General features: G+C 35.2%; 1 protein-coding gene across 4 annotated transcripts in view; it reads right to left on the minus strand.

Moving 5' to 3' along the window:
* The window catches only part of LOC129423973 (lymphocyte antigen 6D), a 90,671-nt gene that overhangs the window by 20,482 nt on the left and 53,051 nt on the right, over positions 1 to 17,138 (minus strand). Inside the window, exons 1-4 of one of the 4 annotated variants that reach the window (XM_073871530.1) lie at positions 13,797 to 13,920; positions 13,593 to 13,700; positions 13,178 to 13,285; positions 10,413 to 11,057 (exon numbers count right to left, since the gene is read on the minus strand). The exons of 1 other annotated variant lie outside the window; for it this stretch is intronic. In XM_073871530.1, coding sequence (XP_073727631.1) covers positions 10,990 to 11,057; positions 13,178 to 13,285; positions 13,593 to 13,700; positions 13,797 to 13,845 — 333 coding nt within the window. In that variant the 5' untranslated portion in view covers positions 13,846 to 13,920 and the 3' untranslated portion in view covers positions 10,413 to 10,989. Of the gene's footprint in view, positions 1 to 10,412; positions 11,058 to 13,177; positions 13,286 to 13,592; positions 13,701 to 13,796; positions 13,921 to 17,138 lie in introns of those variants that run through there. 2 more of the 4 variants (XM_073871527.1, XM_073871525.1) reach the window with 2 other exon arrangements.

The following is a 17,138-nucleotide window of genomic DNA, read 5'->3' on the forward strand; positions in this document are numbered from 1 at the left end:
AGTAATTTTTTCAGTGTGTTTAACTGATAAAAACAACTACTTAAAGACAAGTTCAATTGTCTTTTATTAAAATATTGTCTTTTATAAAAAGTTTTTTTGTGTTCACTATGATATAAATTAATCAATTAATTGACAAACATTAATTTAAACAAATTCTCTTTTTTAGTGTGAATACACTGAAAAAAATGATTCATTGAATTTAATCATTTTTTTTTAAGGTAAGTGGTTGCAATCAATCCATTTCAGCTACATTTAAACAAAAGTTTTATATTGTATTTTACTTTACTAATCTTTTTTGTTTAAATGTAGCTTAAATAAATTGATTGCAACCACTTACCTCAAAAAAATTTATTAAATTCAATGAATAATTTTTTTCAGTGCTGTGGCCTCCATCTTTCAGTCTCATTCATTTTAATCTTTTGACACGAACTACTAAGATATGAAGGTTATATATTCACAGAATGTTCTTTACATTATGTAGGATGATAAGGCTTTTAGCACAAATATTTTAACGTATTTCTCACATATATCTTATCTTAAGTGCACATTCAAGACCCAAATGTCGTCTTATTGTTGAGCCCTGATTGTGTTTTTGCAAGATGCTGCAGTTAAAATCAAGCAGGTACAACCAGTAATGTATGTTGATAAGACTTATTCAGTGTGTCGTGACTCTCTGTAAAGATTTCAAAGGAATAAAGGTTAAGGTGAACATTCTTTCACTGAAAAAAATGATTCATTGAATTTAATCAATTTTTTTAAGGTAAGTGGTTGCAATCAATTTATTTAAGCTACATTTAAACAAAAAAGATTAGTAATGTAAAATGAAATATAAAACTTTTGTTTAAATGTAGCTTAAATAAATTGATTGCAACCACTTACCTTAAAAAAATTGATTAAATTCAATGAATCATTTTTTTCAGTGTTGTGAGCTAAAACATTTTTGTGAATTAAAGAAACTTGTCTTGACAGTAATCCACAGTATATGTGAAATAAACTTTATACCGATAATGTTTATTTTGCAAACATATTTTTAATAATACATTTGCAATGTGTATTTTAAACAGCAGCATAATTATTCAATGTTTAAAAAGTCAAACAGACTGTCCATAGACTTTTCATTGCATTATTTTCACAAATGTGTGTCATGAGAAATGTGTGTTCGTGTGGGTATCGCTAAACCATACGATTTACACATGAAATCTTTCTTAATAGACTGTCTACTGGGTTACACCAGCATGGATTAGTCTTAATTCTAGATTAAACGATTCTTATTTAATAAATCTGCTGTAACAGACTTGAAACTTTGTTTAAAAATAATCACATTTAAACATATATTTTCAAATGTTACAGTAAACCCAGATTAACCCTGTTGCTTCATGACTTTAAACTTTGATTTATGTCTCAGTTAGGGATTAACTTTAAACTTGCAGCTGTGAAAGTGTATTGTAAACAAAAAAACTACAATTAAATGTACAGCTAAATAATCAGAGACAGCAGACACCATGAGATGGTGTCACGCTTCAGAGATGCCTTTATTGTATATGAAATGGAAATTAAAAGCATTTCAGCAGCATTCATTCTCAGCAGAGTGTGAAGGAGTATGGCGGCGGGTAAACCTGAATTACCAGCATTGAAGCGTCAAGTCTTGTCTTCTGTCAATTTGTCTTTTTTCCTAAAATTCCTACTGTGGGTTTCTGCTCCACGTCTGTGACTATGTATGTTAGCATTAAACTTTAAGAGTATTATTAGATAATGATGATTTTACAATTTGATACTCTATGAGATTGTCCTAAATAAACAGGTTTACAGATTATTTTACAGTGCAAAACCTTATCAGATTATCATACATAGCACCCGTGCAAAGCATCATTTTGTTCATTAAATAACAACTGTTGAGATTTACTAGAAAAACATGCAGTGGATCATTAACGCTTAAAAGGTGTGGTCTTGTTTGCGACTGACCTTATTTCATATGCATAGGAGTATGTACAGTGGAGTATTGCATTTTGTCATAATGCGCATGTGCCATACGCAGACAAGTCATATGAACTGAATGAACGCTAGGGTACACATAAAAAAGACTATTCTCCAGGCTTATGTAGTAAAAACTTATTGGCCTGATGTTCAGTGACAAAAATTATGCAATGTTGATGTCCACATGTGCCTTATCATTTACAGTATTTTGTTAAGGTTGTAACCCGCTGGGTCACGTCTAGGACAACACACATATGCTGTGTCACTAGATCCATTTTAGGTTGATTTTAGCCCCTTGAAATTTCTGCCCAGCCCCCCTAAAAAACTTTATTCCAGAACATGTACATTGATTTTTGATCGCTTTAGTCCCCTTTAAATTTTAAATGAAAATGGCGATGGGCTTCGATCATCTGCATATTTCATTAATATAGAAACTTGTTTATCTCCAGCAAAAATAGTTCATAACACCCATTAAGGTATACTTTGTTTGGTCATATCTTGTTCATTTAAATAAAATAAAGTTTAATTAAATACATAAGCAATTAAGTAAATACTCAAGTGATATCCATCTTTTTAATACAGTGGAATACTGCAAGTACAGTACAAGCTCTCCCAGTCCAAAAAAATCTGTCTGTGATTATTACTGCTTATATATTTATTTGGGTTAAGTGCTGTTGTCGCCATGCCATCCAGGCGCTGATATTTTCATGCCAGAGTCAAATCCCCTTTGTTTGGCATTTGCTGAGGACAACTTTCTCCATCTGACATGACATTTCCGGACAATACACTTATATACACTACACAATTAGAACTCATACTCATCAAAGCTTCCAAAACACAGGAAAAATGGCACCTTTAATGCCCTATTCTTTACGTTCTTCCCAAACAGATCAATTTTAAATTCAATATAATTTAATTTGTATGCCTCTTTTCACAATTGTTAATTGTTCCAAAGCAGCTTTCCAGCAAGCAATGGCAGTCATTTCATCGTCTTGGTTAACTATAGATAAAATATAGTATATATAATATACAATATATAAGTAACTAGTAGCTTCTAGCCAGAACTTCAATCTAAAAAATAACTTGCGAGATGAAGATGTTTGATATTCCATTATGTATGCAAAGTCAGTGACTACAATGTGTTTGGTTTCATTTATTTATTTTTTTTGCCTTGTTTTAATCTATATGTCCGTGCAGTGTTGTTATTTAAACACAAAATCAATTGCTGGTTTCACTAAAACAGAAACAAAGAAAACACAGAAAAGCAAAGAATTTCAAAAGCATGGCAGTTTTAAAATATAGTTTAGGATGGACTCTTTGAAGTTATTGAGTTATTCAAATTTTATTTCTTAAATATTGTAATACATAGTAATCCATTGCAAACTATGAACATAATCTAGGATGAGCAATATTTTTAAATGTATGCGATATTTGACAGGTAGTGTTGCTAGAATCAGGCTTTTGATCGTACTTCTTTAATCTTTACTCTTGCAGCTGCATTTTAAACCAGCTAAAGCTTATTGCCTTGATTTGCAAGACATCGCCAGCAATGAGTTGCAATGGTCAATTCTTGAGGTCAATAATGCATGGAAAAGCTCCTCTGCATATGAAGCAGACAATGTGGGGCATTTTTTATATTTCTAAGATGAAAGAATGTTGTGACAAACATTACAAAATGACTTTCAAAAGATAGATTGCTATTCAGTATCACACAACTGCGGAAGATGAAACAAAAGCGCAACCATCTATAGAGATGTTGTATTTTGTTTGGAGCTATTTGGTTCAATAATCAGTACCTCTGTCTTATTGAAGTTAAGGAGATGGAAATTGTTTGCCATCCACTTTTTGATATTATTGAGACAAAAATTGGATGACAAAAATTTCAGTCATTTGTGTCTTGCAGCCTAGGGTGAAGTCAGCCTTTATCCTACATTAACAACACATTAGGTATCATGAAATTAAATGTTAAAGGGACACTTCACCCATTTGCATAAAGCTTTGTAAAGTTAGAACCCCAGTCATGTTTTTGAATGGTCATGCATCATTTTCTCAGTTGCCGCTGAGACAGGAGAAATACAGATTTCAGTGTTGTACTTCCTTCTTTCAATGATGTAAAAATCATCATTTTGCATCATTGAAAGAAGGAAGTTCAGTACCTTTGTTGAGGGAGTGAGACTACAAACACCCCTTTTCTCGGTCAAATAGGCCCCAAATTCTAAATTTATGTTACATTTCGACTACAAATATGACACACTTTCAATAAAGATTAATGTTTCTACGGGTGAAATGCTCCTTTAAAGCAACACTATGTAGTTTCCATGTAAAAATGACTTACAGCTCCCCCATGTGGTTGAAAAGCGCAACAGTGCCTGGTATCAGACACTCTTCTGCAGGCAGGGGGAGGGGCGGGGCTGTGTGCTAGGGGCGGGGCTGTGTGCTATACCCTCCACCACCACTTTCAGAGTGTGCTTGTAGCAGCTAGGAGACTGCTCAGGTTGCAGCAACAGTACAATTTGTCCAGTTAAAAGTTGTTCTATCACTGAAATAATTTTAGAGACATTATTTAAAGGTAAAAAAACTACATAGTGTTGCTTTAATAAATGGTGCTCTGCAAGGATTATGAGCAGCATTCAGAGTCACAGTTAAAAATGTAAACATTTTGCCAACAGGTCTTGTATTACCGTCAGTGTTTTACATCAGTTCAAAACTGGTTTATGTACAACTATTCATCAGCATTCATTGATTAATTCCATGTTGTTGTAAAAATAAATGATTTGACCAAATCATGTGCTGATGTGACCAACTAAGAAAGTTGGTAGCACCAGTGTAACCAGTGTAAAAGTTAGTCTGGTGCCCTGCCTCATTAGCTCTTTTTGTGAATGATGTTCAGTGACAATTTGCTTGTTGACAACAGGGCCAGCTGCTGGTCAGAAAAGGTACTATCTGGTTTTATCTTATACTGACTTATCTGTTACTGGGAAAACAAATAATCAAGTAAATTTAATATTATTTTAATATATTTGTCCTTTAATATTCTTTTTTTTTTGTAAAACAATGTTACTCCCCTATGCCCCTCATAGTCCTCTCACTACGGCACTGCATCTACTTTTCTTAAATTTATTATGATTACTAAACTCATTTAAAATTGACTTTTTGGTCAAAACACAAAAGCATTACAGCTTGGTGTCATCGTCAATCTGAGGAACTCACTTAAGGTTAAAATATACCAGCACAAAAATATTTGGGTCTGTATAGACGATTTCATCAGACACATGCCTGGTTACGCGTCTGGCCTGAAGTTAACTTCACCACAAAAGCAGCATGAAATTAAAACAACTTTTGAAAGTTTTTTGCAAGTCAGTTCAACCTATATTTTAAGTTGTGGCTTAAAAAAGTTGACTTAACTTATAAAATCAAGTTGAAATTGTTTAACTAATTTTTATAAGTTAAAGTAATATAAAAATATATGTTTGACAAAAATGCTCCGTAATTTTTTACAGTGTGTGTTTGTTTATCGGTCTGGCAAACTGTAACTAAACTGACATCTGGAACAAACACTGTACCTTGTCGATGATGAGGGCAGACCGTGAGCATGGATCCTTAAAATTCAAGGACTTCTAGCTAACATTGTACACATTAATTTTAGACAGTAACATTAGCACACTGTAATGGTTGATTAGCCATGATTTGAGTATTAATTTTTTTAAAAAAAAAAAGGTAATTTACTGGTTATTTATTTTGCTTGTTATCAGAAATAATTTACTCTAAAAGGACTTTGTTATTGATACTTTGTGGAAGTCTGCCGGAAGTTTAAGTTTTTTGTTTCTTTATAGAGTGAAATGCAGCTGACTTAGTTTTTAGAAATAATTTATTCTGAAAGCCATATTCATGAATGCATATCAGGAGTCGTAGTATCCTATTGTCAGCAAATTCAAAAGACCTCATACTCAACTGTATAAAAGAATCTGCTGCCACCTACTGGTAAATGATGTCACATACAGTTTTGCATGAATCATTCATACAAAGATTTAATTATAGACCCCTTGCACGTGACGTCACGCTCTACTCGCGCGAATTATGGACGCCATGACGGACGGCGGAAGTGTTATGTTGTAGACGGACGGCAAGCCGAACAAGTACGTGTTTGTGTTCGTTAGGGTCATAAAATGGTTATTTCGTGTTGCTATGATGCACCTACCATTACAGAAAAGTGGCATAAATACATTATTTTTACATGTTATTGTTTAATGCTGCAGTGACACCTCATAGCTGCCAACCCTCACGCATTCACCGTAAGACCCACGCAATTGACCCCATTCTCACGCCACACATCCATTTTCACGATGTAAGTAGCTAAACCAGTGCTCGCAGTACTGACACTTAAAACTAATATTTTAGCGTACCTTCACTGTCTTTTGCGTGCCACCACTTCTCATGTTGCTGGTCCTTTGCTGCAAAGAGTCAAAGAGCATTTCACTTTATGTGGCGCTGCGCAGGAAGTTCGGCAGCGAGGACATCAGAGTACCGCGAGAGCGAGTCGAAATGTTACAAAGGGTCCGCCTTTACCTTTGCTCTCGCGTTACTTTGATGTCATACGCCGATCAGTCAGCTCCGCACCAGTCGAACACACAAAGCGTCAAGGTCTGGATAAAAAACAGAGACCTGCCCGGATTCCACGCACACAGATACCCTCAGAAAACAGCAATTTTAATCAACTATCCCTCGCGTGTGCATGTTTGCAAGCAGTACAAGCCTGCGTGATGTTTGCGGTGACAGGTTTTAATAAAAGAGAAAAAAGTCAATTGATATTTGACATCTATAAACAATAATATATACGAAATATAAGTATGGTCTTGACATACACATTATCTGTTGCTTTAGTTTAATATAAACTACTCATTTGGTTTATTTGATTGTGACAGTCCGTCACCAATCACAAATCATCACTTTACGCTTCTCTTTCTCAGTGGATAAACTGAATCAAAGCTGCTGTTATCTGCATTTATACATTTTACAGAGACCAGTAGCCTATTCATTAGATTTTAAGAACTTTTTGGCACTTTTATCAGAAGAAAAGCATAATAGAAGTGTATAAAATAATAGTAAAGACTCTAATCTCAGGCATTTAAACTCAGTAAAAGCTTTAATTTCAATTTCATTTCTAAAATATGATTCACCAGTGTATGGGGATATCCCGTTTACCACATAGTGGTACAAATCATGCGGGCTGAAGTCGGGCAGACTCTGCGATTTAATAAGGTCCGTGAAAATTGAAGGAGGACGAAGGTAAGGGTCGGTATCCAGTCCCGCTATCTCTAACTTCTCTAAATAGCACTTTTTGTGAGGACCTACCAAATGCCCTACCTCGACCGATAACGGCACAACAACTTCCTTAATATAAGAAGCCATGTATTTTAGTGTAATATATATTTAAACTGTTTAAAACTAATCAAAAATCCCGCTCGTCTATTACTAATCAACCTAGTGCGTCAGTGATTTTGCCGTCCAGCATGGCGTCGTCACGTGGTCTAGGTCACGTGTTTGCAAAGGGTCTATATGATTTACTCACTCATCATGTCATTCCAAACCTGTATGACTTTCTTTAGTAGAACTCAAAAGCAGATATTTTGATAAATGTCTGAGTGGTTTTTTGTCCATACAATGGAAGTCAATGAGTTAAATGTTTGGTCAGCAGCTTGGACTACTGAAACTATACATACAGGTCATGTACAAACTACATCCTTGGCTGGGGACAAAAGAAAATCTTTATTGTTAATGCATTGGCAACACAACCAAATTAAAGAAGGCACAGCAAAGCACAACACAACAGAAAAGCATGAATTCAATGTAGAATGATCATTTTTAGATAAACAAATAAATTGGGTTACACTTTATTTTAAGGCGTCACTGTTACATTGTAATTATATATTTAAGTACCAAGTAATAATCATCAACAACATGTACTTACTGTAGGGTTGGGGTTAGGAATAGGGTTTGGTTTAGGGTTAGTTGCATGTAATTATGGATAATTAACTGTTATTACTATAATAATTACATGTAACATGAGTAACAAAGACACCGTAAAATAAAGTGTTACCATAAATTTTTTATATATCAAATATATTTGAATGTATGCAGCATGTGTGTTTTAGGCATAAAGAGCATGCATATGTGACTCAGTGATTTACAATCAATATTGTCAACAGCTATGTACGTCCACATACAGAGGCATACAAAAACGCTCACATTTCCAAACCCCAGTACGACAATGTGTAGTTAACCTCCGCTGTGTAGAAAATGTACAGTTTGGTTTAAAATGCGACAGTCTCGACCATAGAGAGTATATGTAGATGCCTCATAGACTGATGCTGCCTATTGACATTCATAGATAACTAAGAATGAGCCGTTTTTATCTACATACACCGCAGGTCCCATTACATGAAAGTCACCGTCATGTTTCTACAGTAGCCCTAAATGGACAAACTGCTCTACAGAGCGTTTTTTTTGTCCCTATATTGCCTCAGACAATGACATGTTTGTCCTGTGGCGGTTTTTATAAGCTGTCGACCCCAAAAAACAAGCATTTAAAGACACAAAATTGAAAACAGGCAACTTTTCATAGTACTACTATTAGTAGAACTGCATCCACTAGGGGGAAACATAGTCGGCGATCCACTTTATTCTCCTTAAAGGCTGGGTTTTAAGGCTCGACAGCTTATAAAAACGTATTTCTGGGTTCTTTGGCTTGTTAGCTGTACATATTGTCACATTGCAGCTTTTAGGCATTATTCTGTTTTTTGTTATAAGCCAGAAATGACAAGTAGGCAGCCTCTGGCAATATAAAATTAATGGAGACGGTTGGATTGTTTTCCCCCCCGGTGGGCGTGGTTTTCAAATTTGCATAACTGCGCTTTGTCTCTATCTCGGCCTGTACTTTGAATTCATGGACGATGCCGGACTTTTGTGCTGTGTATGGATGGCCTACTATGGGGCCTACTAGCACTATGCATTATATTTAAAAAAAGTAGATTTTCTTGGTATAAAAACTTTACATTTCTTTGGACTCAATGCTACATGTCTGACCGTTGGAAGGAACCTCCCAAAAAAACCTAGAAAATCGAATTCATGATGATTTTATTTCTGTTACACCTTTGCCTACGCTGATGCATTAAAGAGGGGGGGGGGGGGCTCCCCCGTTTTTAAGATGGCGGCTCTACTTGACGCATTCATTTCAATGAACTGCAGTAGCCACAGCGACATTTAGTGTATGTATCTATGATTGACATTTTGAATGGGTCTCAAAGATCACCACCTGCATTAATTTCCCTAACAACAATAATCATAACTCCCCAAATTTTTACCGGATTTTCACACGCAAGTAACGTTAGTTACAATGACATAATGTTATAAATGATAAAATAACAAAAATTATTGTTCAATCTCATGCGTTCTGATATCAATACTAGTTGCTCACGCTCCATCGACTCTGATTGACTTTATGAGGCGTCTTGATATATAATGTCTATGGTCTCGACGTTATATTAGTAGATTTCTAGATTCATCTTGATACAACGCCAGAGTACACTAAAGTTCACGGAGTGCAGAATCACATGCTCACATATGAGGTAATATATTTGAAAAAAGTATTCCTCTAATAATTTTGTATTAACATATGATTTAAAATCATTATTGAACATTAAAATGAATCACATGACTGTTTCTTATGTAATTTATTGTTTATATACTTTATGGATTTAAAATGACATTAATTTTATAGCATGAGGCAATTGTTGTGCAAATAAATTAATGGCATAATTATACAACTCATTAATCAGAACGTTAATAAACAAAAAATTTAATTTCAGATGTAAATATGATGACAATATGTCATTATTCTGATTGAATTAATTTGATATAAGTGTTTGATATGAAAGTTAGTCCACACATTTATTTTGGTGGTTTTTACATGAGGGTGGGGGGGCTCAGTTTGTTATAAGTGGGAGTACTATGGAAATCTATAATATTTGTTTTAATGTCTATACACACATTTCACATGTCTATGCACACATTTCTGTGAGCCGTGCACACTGTGCCAACTTAAAAAAAAATGGTGCATAACGCCACTGACCACACAAAGTGGAAGTGGTAAACAAAGTGGCTGTTAAATGGCTGTGGGCAATACAAATGTGGTATGCAGTACAAAAACAAACTTTTGATGAGGTTGCAGTATAAGTTTGATGTGAGGGATTGGTGTCTTTCTCTTCTGTACTTCTGTATTTTTATTAAAATATAATTATTACATTTTGACAAATATTTTATTCTGATTATTTCTGTTTTATAAAGGCTTCATGAACAAAAATACAAGTGTAGATTTGTTGTGGTTTTATTTCCTTTTTTTTCTGTTTCCAGAATATATTTTGCTAGCAAATCAACACCAATGAAAATACAATAAAATTAAAGGTGCATTGTGTAAATTTTAGGAGGATCTCTTGGGAGACATGCAATCAAAGATATTATCAGTGGTGTATAAAGACCTTACAAAATGAACTGTATTGTTTTTAAGAATGAGACATTTTTATCTACATACACCACAGGTCCCATTACATGAAAGTCGCCGTCATGTTTCTACAGTAGCCCTAAATGGACAAACTGCTCTACGGAGCGTGTTTTGTCCCTACATTGCCTCAGACGATGACATGTTTGTCCTGTGGCGGCTACCATATGCGTTTTAAAAACAATTGAGGGGTGAGCTGTTGGTTGCAATTCGCAATCTCACCACTAGATGCCGCTAAACTTTACACACATCACATATTGGCTAACACATAGAAAGCATTATCTTTAATAAAAAATATTTTGTTGTTGCAGTTATAAAGCTCAAATGTATTGTAAGCCATTGACAAAGTGTTGAATGTAAGCAATTGTGAATTATGTTGTTTCTAAGCTCAAAACTGTTTAACAAGCATTATATAGTAGTAAACAATTTTGTAAATTGTGTTACACTGAAGTTCAGTGATTTCAGTGAAACAGGGTGAGGATGAAGAGCGGAGACAGGAGGAGGAGGAATCCGCCCTTATAGAGTCCACCTGATCAAGACACAAAATGTTTTATTAACACAAAACTAACATCAACATGACCAGAACAGCACAGAGAAGGCAATTTGCCGTCTTGCACTGTAAAAAAATTAGCATTTTTGTTAAATCAACATATATTGTTTTTTTACATTACTTTAACTTAACAAATTAAGTTAATAAATTTCAATTTATTTTTATAAGTTATGTCAACATAACATCATCACATGTAGGTCAAAACTTATAGGAGGTTTTGCAAAACCAAGTTGTTTTAACTTCATGCTGCATTTTTTTACAGAGTGGTACGTACTGTAAATACAAATAAAAATATGCATTTAATATATAGAGTCAAATGATTACACTATAAAAAATATTTTGCTGCCTTAAAATGTTTTGTTGTTATAGCATAAAATATAGTTAAAATAAGTCAAATTCATTTATAAGTTGTAGAAACTCATCTCTAGTCAAGATGAATAATAGTAGGTTCACTGAAGAAAGATTATTCATTCAATTTACTCAATTTTTAAAGGTAAGTGGTTGCAATTGTTTAAATGTAGCTTAAAGAAATTAAAAGTTTTCAATTTTGTTTTATTTTACTATTTTCTTCTTCTTAAATAAATTGATTGCAACCACTTACCTTAAAAAATTTAGTAAATTGAATGAATAATTTCTTCAGTGTTGAAATTACTTGTAAATCTGAGTTGATTAAACTTAAAAATTTAAGGCAGCAAATTTTTTTTTACAGTGTAGGTTTTAATTTGATTTAATGATTAAATACAAAACATGGAAATGAATATATAAAATGTCCTCTAAATTAACTGTTTTTTTTCTTCTGTTATTAAATAAATAGCATATAATCTATCATAAATATCATAGCTTTCTAAGGACAGTAGTGGAGAGCGGGCGCAATCTACGCTTTTTGACTTTGGCACTATCATTCAAAACATATTTAATTTAGATTAATAATTTTTTACACAATCAACACATAAATCTAGTTTGTTTGTGGGACCTACCGTTATCGTACAATTACACCAAAAGTGACAGGAGTGCAAATGTTACAACTTACTCCATAGGTGGGGTTCATTATAACAGAGAATTTGTTAAAACGCATGCTAGAATTTTTTTAAATATAAATAATTCAATAAAATTCTGTCTTTATACTAAAGGTAGATATTGTTTATATATCTGCCTATAATAGATCAATATCCACACATTTATTCATCCATGATCCTTCATCTAACCATCTGTTTATTATGCAGCAATGTATACATATGATCAGTGCTCAATGCAAATAGTTTTTTATACTGGCCCGGTCGGGCAAGTGGTTCAGGTTTTCACACGCCCTGCCAAAATTTTCAATGGCCCCAATAAAAAAAATTCAGTGTCTGTCACATTTTTAAAAATAATAATTCAAAAGTCAGATATAATTGTTTACAACAGACATGTTCCAATGAAAAAAGGATCCCAACTTTTCTGCTTTATCTGTAAACTGACAGCAAACTGTGCAAAATATTGCATTGTTTCTTTTGTTGTGTTTTACATAAGTAAATGTTTGCTTTCAAGATGTTAAATAATATACATTGATGAAAATATATTTTAGTGACTGAGGCTGATGCACTGGCTCGATCGGGCAAGTGACAATACTTTTTACTGGCCCGAACGTCTCTCATGCTTGCCCCGGGCCACCGGGCAGTCCTTTATGTTGAGCTCTATAATTAAAATAATATAAAGTTTAATTTGGTGACTTACACTCCCAACTCAGAAATCGAAAAAAAAACATAAGATAAAGAAATGTACTTCTATGCCTCCATACACTTTTTTTTCAACAAAAACACATCAAAACTTTTCACAGATTCACAGGAGATCATCTGACAGTAAGAGAAAAAGGCCACAGATTGCTGGACCTTGTATAAAGTGGCCGTGTTATAATTACTCCCGTGTTAGTTTGTGCCCCGTTCACCCCTACTTAATTAAAACAAATTTTCATTTTGAATGATTGTTTTTAAAATTACATTTTGCAGATTCTGCAAGGTTTATGCAAACATATGTCCCAACATAGCTGTGTTTTGTAGAAAAGCATCAGTAATACTGTACATTAAATATAAATTAGCAGATTAAAAAGTCAAGGTAAATACCTGTGCCGTTGCAAAGGTCGGTATCACAGCACTTGGTTGTCTCAAAGGTGGCATTTTTGCCTTCACAAGTCTTTACACATGATTTAGTTGTGTATATCTTAGCTGAACCTACACAACAAAGCAAGCTTTTAGACAGTATATACTAAAATAAAGAAAACAATTTCAGTATGCCAATCTTACTGTAGCCCAATTGGTAGAGCATTGTGTTAGCAGTGCAAAAGCTGTTGGTTTGATCTTGGGTAACACACGTAATGATAAAATGTATAGCTTATAATGCACTGTAAGTCTCTGCGATAAAAACATCTGCCTAAATGTAAATGTTTACAAGCCAATTCACATTTGATCATTTCCACTCTAATCCTACTTTAATTGTACGATTTGACAGTAAATTTCCACTACATTAAACTGGACTTACCTACACCGGTTTTCTGTGTTGAACATTTGGATTCTCCATCAGCACATATCTTCTCTTTTCCCTTACAAGATCCCAGACCCTTGCACTCATAACATTTGAGTGAGTGTGCTTGAGTAAAAACAAGAGAGAGGGAAAGATATTCAAAAGACTCTTAATGTCGATCAAATAATAATACAAATTAATATATGCTGAGTTTTTTCCTACCTCCAGTGATGAAAATGAACAGAAGTAGAATGGAGATGTGCTGATACATCTTTGCTTGTAGGAGGAATGATCAAGCTACGTTTCAGTCGTCTTTTATTACTGTTCAGAAAGGGGAGGGTTTAATGCACAGACTTTTTTTAACACAGTTGTCATTTTACACCCACTGCTTTGCACATTTTGTATGTCTCTCTTACCTGACACACTTATTAACTCAGTTCATAAAGATCTCATCTAATGAGCTGATGATCAGACTCAGTTGTGTTGGATAAGAGAAACATAGAAAATGTGCAGACATGGACAACATGGATCCAAACAAAAGACTTCATGCAGTAGGCTTCATGTCCCAGCATCATAACATTTTCATCCAGCAAAATCACTGTCACTTATTTATGTTATTTTACGTTTTTACATATATAGCTTGAGTGACTAAATGGAATTCAAGCGTAGTTCAGGCAGAACACTGATCGCTAACTACACCAGCTGACGCTCAGCTGCGTAATCACTCTCACCTGCTTTAATCAACAGTATTTAAGCAGTCAATCAGACGCTCTGTAGCTACTCTGTCGCACAGACAATTTCACCGAGTCTGTCGCACAGACAATTTTACAGAGTCTGTCGCACAGACATTTGCATAGCAGATTGTAGACTGAGCAGTACTCATGCGATTGATATAATTTTATTCCTTACCCTTTCCGGCGTTACCATGGCTTGCTCGGATTCGGAAGATGTTGCAATACTCTCTGTGGAAGTGCCGGAAGACATCCATTCCGTACAGGTATTAAGATAATTTGTGCGTATATCTCCTGTCAAGCCCAAAGAACTTATGTTTCCGTGATCTTGAACGCGCTTTCAGTGCGTGAGCTTTGAGTTTGTGCACGTATGCGCACTGGAAAAGTTCACTTTAGTATCTTTGTCGCTCAAATAGTCTAAAATCGCTATGTCACTGTAAACAATAACTTTCTTATCAACAGTATAGCAGGATGTTCTATTAACAGCATTTCATGCAATATTTAGCAGTTTTACCATATTTACATTTACGTATTTACAGCAGTAGGTCAGTAACGTTAGACCAATATGTGACTACAAGCAAGGAGTATGTCCGTCATTCGTTCCAATTCATTTCGATATAAAATCGTTCAGGTCACCTTGCAGTGTCAGTGTATATATGTTGTTTTAATTGATTGCCTCAAAATTCGACAGTTATAGTTTTACAGCATTTCGTGTCTTATACTTGATTTAACGTCCCGAAGGCAGTCGCTCTACGCATCTTCAACAAGCATGTAAAGCATAAGAAACCAGTGTTGCCAACTATTTTCAATGGAAAGTAGCTAAAGCTTGCTTGGAAGTCGCTAAATGTCGCTAGATTACGTCATTGCGTCATTTGCATAACAGTGACGTCATCACGTCACATTTGCATTTTTACTACACTGGCTTACTACATTATTTCACGTTTCTCTTTCTCTCTGAACTGTCAAAAATGTTAGTTTAAGACACATGAATGCTTGGAAATGTTTTCTCGTTTGTTTATCTGCTTATGTTCTCATAAAACGAAATGTGTGTATGTTCATGTTTATATGGCCAAACAGTCCAGTTTCAAACATACACTGATAAATGATGGGAAACGTTGCTTTGTAGGTAAATAGCCCATTAACGCGTCAGCTTCGTACAGTTTGTCTGTTCTAAATGCGCTGCTGCTCAGCTCCCTCAAGTACATTTATTTTATGTACAGTGATTCATTTTATTCAAAGACCATTTTATATTTATATCTCGCCATTAATGTAAGCCATCGCGGGATCCGCCTGCTCCGGCTTCCCGCATTGCACGATTATGCCGTCTGGACGCGGATAGATAAGCCACTTCTCCTGCCCTGATTGCAACTGGGAGAGAGACTCTGCTCTGCTGCGCAAGGACTAGACCGCCTGTGAATGCTTTGGGTCGGGGGTGGAGCCACAGAAGCAGCGGTAGCTGCTCATTGAGAAGAGTGAATGTCACGTTAAAAGTCTCCAACAATGCCAAGATGTAAGAAACATCTTGCACGCGTTATCTTGTGTTGGGGGTCCGTTAATTAATGATTAACTAATGTCAGCCTCAGCTGTCCTTCATTTTATTTCTCTCCTCTGAACCTGCCTGTTCCAAATCTGATGAATATCAGGGAACCGCGTTCCCTTTTGAGGTATGCTACCCAACATGCCAGGAGCCGCGTACTCCGAGACAAGCAGTCTCTATAAGTTATGCACTCAACTACGTTGTTGTGTTTGGGGGATACATGCAAAGGATGCATCTTAAAGGTGCAGTATGACAACCAAGCCCCTTGATTCCTCAGCCTTTGGCCAAATTCAGATATTTGTTATAATATATAATATATTATATAATTTGGTATTCTTAAGTGGTCCTGACTGAAATATAGCTTGAGTGACTAAATGGAATTCAAGCGTAGTTCAGGCAGAACACTGATCGCTAACTACACCAGCTGACGCTCAGCTGCGTAATCACTCTCACCTGCTTTAATCAACAGTATTTAAGCAGTCAATCAGACGCTCTGTAGCTACTCTGTCGCACAGACAATTTCACCGAGTCTGTCGCACAGACAATTTTACAGAGTCTGTCGCACAGACATTTGCATAGCAGATTGTAGACTGAGCAGTACTCATGCGATTGATATAATTTTATTCCTTACCCTTTCCGGCGTTACCATGGCTTGCTCGGATTCGGAAGATGTTGCAATACTCTCTGTGGAAGTGCCGGAAGACATCCATTCCGTACAGGTATTAAGATAATTTGTGCGTATATCTCCTGTCAAGCCCAAAGAACTTATGTTTCCGTGATCTTTGAACGCGCTTTCAGTGCGTGAGCTTTGAGTTTGTGCACGTATGCGCACTGGAAAAGTTCACTTTAGTATCTTTGTCGCTCAAATAGTCTAAAATCGCTATGTCACTGTAAACAATAACTTTCTTATCAACAGTATAGCAGGATGTTCTATTAACAGCATTTCATGCAATATTTAGCAGTTTTACCATATTTACATTTACGTATTTACAGCAGTAGGTCAGTAACGTTAGACCAATATGTGACTACAAGCAAGGAGTATGTCCGTCATTCGTTCCAATTCATTTCGATATAAAATCGTTCAGGTCACCTTGCAGTGTCAGTGTATATATGTTGTTTTAATTGATTGCCTCAAAATTCGACAGTTATAGTTTTACAGCATTTCGTGTCTTATACTTGATTTAACGTCCCGAAGGCAGTCGCTCTACGCATCTTCAACAAGCATGTAAAGCATAAGAAACCAGTGTTGCCAACTATTTTCAATTTAAAGTAGCTAAAGCTTGCTTGGAAGTCGCT

Source organism: Misgurnus anguillicaudatus, chromosome 9, assembly GCF_027580225.2.
Source record: "Misgurnus anguillicaudatus chromosome 9, ASM2758022v2, whole genome shotgun sequence".
In the NCBI taxonomy this organism is placed as follows: domain Eukaryota; kingdom Metazoa; phylum Chordata; class Actinopteri; order Cypriniformes; family Cobitidae; genus Misgurnus; species Misgurnus anguillicaudatus.